A 5,000-nucleotide genomic window follows, 5' to 3' on the forward strand; every position below is an offset into this window, starting at 1 on the left:
TGCTCTCTCTCTCTCTCTCTCTCTCTCTCTCTCTCTCTCTCTCTCTCTCTCTCTCTCTCTCTCTCTCTCTCTCTCTCTCTCTCTCTCTCTCTCTCTCTCTCTCTCTCTCTCTCTCTCTCTCTCTCTCTCTTTGTTGTCTCTCTCTTTGTTGTCTCTCTCTTTCTCTTTCTCTCTCTCTCTCTCTCTCTCTCTCTCTCCTCTAGGCTCTGCGCCTGCGTCTGGCCAGCCTATCTGAGGCGCAGCGTAGTGCCCAGTCGGCCCAGAATGAGCGTAGCGGCCTGGAGGAGAGACTCCGCAGCCTGCAGAGGGCGCTGGCGGTGCTGGAGACGGAGAAGAGGGACGCCGAGAGGCAGGCGGTCCGACTGGAGAAGGACAGGAACGCGCTGAGGAACACACTAGACAAGGTAGACACCAACACCATATTCTCCAAAGAAAGACACTGTATGTGTCCCCTAACCCCTAACACCCTATTACCCAAAGGAAGACACCAGACAAGGTAGACAGTGACACCAGTCATATTGTTAACGCCCTATTGTCAAATAAAAACACTAGCTATAGTGGAGAACACGCTGACCTCTAACACCCTAACACCCAAATGAAAACATCAGAGAAGGTAGAGACCAGTCATATTGTTAACCTAAGAGTGTACCGTCACACCGGTGTGACGGGAATGTTCGGGCAGTGAAAGTTCTATAGAATTCTGGTCGTCATTCAATACAATTTGGAATTTTAGAATCTTGCATTGTTATAGAACGCATTCTTTTTATAGAATGTTCAAAAACCCACACTCTTAACCCTTTGAGGAGTACCATCACAAATATGTGATTAGAATTTTGCCCAAATTTTGAGTTCTCATTATGATGTCATAAGGACTTTGCAAGATTTTTAACACCTTACTTCTATGGGAGCTGTAGAGTGTTCTAGAAGAACCTGGGGAAAGTCCTTACTCCTCAAAGGGTTAACACCCTATTATCCAAATAAAGACACTAGGCAAGGTAGAGAACACTCCTACCCTTAACACCTAGGCTAATACCCAACTTTGCTGACTACTTTAGACAAGGTATGGCTGTAGAGAGGAACAGTATGCGGTCTGACTGTAGATAGACATCAACACACTGAGGAACATACTGGATAATTTAGTACCCATACTGTTATGTACTCCAGTGGTCTTTTTGTTAATTATTTTTCTCCAAGGGCCAAATTATGTACAGCAAGTGAGGCTGCAGGCCAAACCAACGACCCAACCCAATGAGAAACAAGTTAGATGTCTGGACAGACAAAGCACATTTTCGCTTTTACATTTTACCTTCTTGTCAATGTCTGTTATGAGTCTGTTAGCATAAGATCTAACTCTCTGTCAATGCTGTGGAGAAATATGATCCACTTAAGTTTTAGTGATCAAAAATCACACACATTTATGTTTTCATTTGTTCTGACCTCATGGCGGGCCAAATGTTTGCCATGCCCGGGCCGGATTTGGCCCGCGGGCCTTTGTTTGGAGACCAAGGCAATACTCTAATGAACACACTAGACAAGGTAGGCACCCCCCATATTCTTAGGCAATGTTTTTGTTCATTAATATTGCTAGATTTTCCATTAATAGTTTGTCCTGTAATGTTGTTAGAAATTCACAGGACAGCAAATGCAGCACATATGTCAACCATACAAGTGACTACTGTTATTACCCAAATTCTGGAATTATGTTAGCTGTCTGTTAACCTGTGGATTTCCCATTTGAAAGTCCCCTTTGACCTCTGTGACTCCTCTAGGAGTCTTGACCCCCATTTTGGGAACCACTACATTAGGGGTTAGCTAAAGCTGTCTCTCCTCCATGCTTACGTATGCAGGTAGAGATAGTTGGATTCTGAAGAGGACAGCATGCATTTGTGTTTTTTTTCTGTTATGTCCTGTAACTAAACTTGCGTCGGAGATGGCCCATGGGTCACTCAGCAGCAACTTGAAGAAACTCCCGCACACTGACCATTTCGCTGTTTTTCTTTAATGAACGACGTTTCGGTACTAGACCTTCATCAGGCATGTCGTGCAACTCTGTATCTAGTTTAGAGAAATATTGTTTTCTAGGTGGAACGTGAGAAGCTCAAGTCTGAAGAGGGCAGCATGCGTCTGTGTGTTACATCATCCCAACCCTGAAGTTTTTATCCAAAAGCCATCTGCACAGTAAATTTTGCACAGCTAACTTTTTAAAGTCTTAATTTTATATACATAGTTTTTTTTTTTTTTTAAGCACCGGGAGCATCTGCACTTTACCAATTTCATTGTACCTGTACAATGACAATCAAGACATTCATTCATTCATTCAACTTCTCTGCTCCTCAATGTTGTTTTCCAGGTGGAGCGTGAGAAGCTGAAGTCGGAGGAGGGCAGCATGCGCCTGTGTGCGGAGAAGGGCCGTCTGGATCGCTCCCTAAACACGGCAGAGCAGGAGCTGCAGGAGGCACAGAGGCAGATCACACTACTGCAGGTCAGTAGAGCATGACACAGGAGTGGATTTTAACTCCCGTCCCATCCCGGTCCCCTACACAGTCTCACCCCAAGTAGTCAATTTTTGACTACTCAATTTTTGACACCCCAAGACTGCAATTTTTGACGTCTTGGGTATTCCTTCCACGTCACATTTTGACTATGTCCTCAAAGGCGCCCCCTTGTGGCAGCATAACGTCATTGAGGTTAGGTTTAGGAATAGGTTTAGGGTTAGGCCACATAGTCAAAATGTGACGTGGAAGGAATACCCAAGACGTCAAAAATTGCCGTCTGGTCCAAGGTAGTAAGAAATTGACTACTTGGGGTGAGACTGCGTTGCGGTCCCAGAAAAAAAATCCCATCCCGTCCCATCCTGGACTGGAGTAAAAGAAACAAATCCCATCCTGTCCACTCCTGAAAACAATGTTTCCCAATCCTGCCCACTCCCACTCAAAATCAATCCCACTCCCTTTTTATCAAAAAAAACGAGGCTTTTTAAAAAATAAGCGCGCATTCCCGTTCTCGTTCATTTTTATTCCCGCTCCTGCCCGCTCCCATTCATCTTTATTCCCGTTCCTGCCCGCTCCCGTTCATCTTTAAAATTTTGACTCCCATCCCACGGGAATCCCACAGGACCTGCGGGACCCACGGGGATTCCTGAAAAATGTCATCCTCTACGACACACACACACACACACACACACACACACACACACACACACACACACACACACACACACACACACACAAACACATGAACACACGCACGCCTACACACACACACACACACACACACACCACCACCACACACATGCACACACGCACGCCTACACACACACACACACACACACACACACCTCATCAGATTCCTTTTGATTCCAAAATACTACATGCATAAAAGACAATAAAGCCGCACAGAGATGTGTGCTTACATAAAAAAAACTTGTGCTTTGAAGCTGAATAGACTGAATGGACACTATAGACAGGAGGCTTATGGGTGTATTCTCATGGCATCAGCAGTGTAGATAGAGCCATGGGTCACTGTATCCACTTTATCATCCACAAGGGCGGCATCATTACTATTTAGGTAGCCATTGCCAGAGTGTGGCGTGGAACGTTAGTAAACCTCCCTCCCGATGCCTCAATACAGTGCGGTAGCGTTGGGCTATCAGACCGGCCCTTTAGCTCAGTGGTCTCGTACTGTGCCTCCCATTGCCGAATCCGTTGCGTTGACGAGGTGCCAGGTTCGCGGCCCCAAGGGTCGCCCCACTGTAGCTAAATCATTCAGGGAGGGCAGTGGGCAGCCTAACAGGAAATGCTGTGGGAGCATGAGAAACGCTAAAATGAGCGTTGTTAGTGGTAATAATAAGGTGGATAAGTGTGTGTGTGTGTTTATTTGAATGCATGCATACAGTATGTGTGTAAGCATACTATGCATGAGTGTGTACATGTACATGTGTATTTGTATGTACATGCATGCATGCACATGTGTGTGTGTGCGTGTGTGTGCGTGTGTGTGTGTGTGTGTGTGTGTGTGTGTGTGTGTGTGTGCGTGCGTGTGTGTGTGTGCGTGTGTGTGCGTGTGTGTGTGTGTGTGTGTGTGTGTGTGTGTGTGTGTGTGTGTGTGTGTGTCTGAGCTTGTGTGTTTTGTTTCTGTCACTCCCGCGGTGAGCAGGGCGATTTGTTGGAGGTGAGACAGAGCATAGATTTGGGGCTGGTGAGTAAGGAGCTGTGTGTGTGTGTGTGTGTGTGTGCGCGTTTGTAGTGCGTTAATATGTGCAGCCATAGGCCTGTGCTCGTGTGTGTGTTGGTCTAGTGAGGACAGTAAGTAGTATAGCCTGATTAGCATGGTTAGCCCTGTAGCACCTCACCTCAACAGCAGATCCCATAGCACCACTAATAGTCTTGTACTCCAACACTCTGTGTTGTGCTGGTCCTTAAATAATGTGTACAGTGTAAGCCCACCTGGGAAACTCCTATTGTCATTGTGACACAGCAATCCACAGCACACCGTGCTCACTGGCACTGCGCACAACGAAATTGCATTTTATGCCTCACCCATGCAAGGCCAAACGGCGCCCCAATAAAGAGCAGAGCGGCGGAACGGTACCATTCTCATCATTGAAAGTCTACATATTATACAGACAGGGTCCTAAATGAACTTTTGTCACCACCAGCCAAAATGGCTGGGAAATGTAAATCGCACTAACCAAACACAAACTCACTAATGGGTCAAAGTGGCTAGTAAATTAGTCTTTTCTACCAGCCAAACTGAAATGTCACCAGCATTTGGCCGGTAGGCTGGTTTATGCGGAGCATGTCCAGTATAATATAAATTACATATTAGTAAACTCATTAATTCAATTGAACACAAGCAGGTAATTGGAGTGCTTCTGGGTCTTCACCTTTTTCCCTTGGTGCTCATCAGTGTAGGGGCTCTCAAACTTGGTCCAGGCAGACAAATGCTGAGGCACTTGGTTGCAATTTGTACTTTTTAAAAATTTTGGCTACAATGCCTAC

General features: G+C 45.8%; 1 protein-coding gene across 1 annotated transcript in view; it reads left to right on the plus strand.

Moving 5' to 3' along the window:
• LOC134462146 (rootletin-like) overlaps window positions 1-5,000 on the plus strand; it is a 74,329-nt gene that overhangs the window by 62,235 nt on the left and 7,094 nt on the right. Inside the window, exons 36-37 of the mRNA XM_063215034.1 lie at window positions 204-404; window positions 2,351-2,482. Coding sequence (XP_063071104.1) covers window positions 204-404; window positions 2,351-2,482 — 333 coding nt within the window. The remainder of the gene's footprint in view (window positions 1-203; window positions 405-2,350; window positions 2,483-5,000) is intronic.

This window comes from Engraulis encrasicolus, chromosome 14, assembly GCF_034702125.1.
Source record: "Engraulis encrasicolus isolate BLACKSEA-1 chromosome 14, IST_EnEncr_1.0, whole genome shotgun sequence".
NCBI classification, from domain to species: Eukaryota; Metazoa; Chordata; class Actinopteri; order Clupeiformes; family Engraulidae; genus Engraulis; species Engraulis encrasicolus.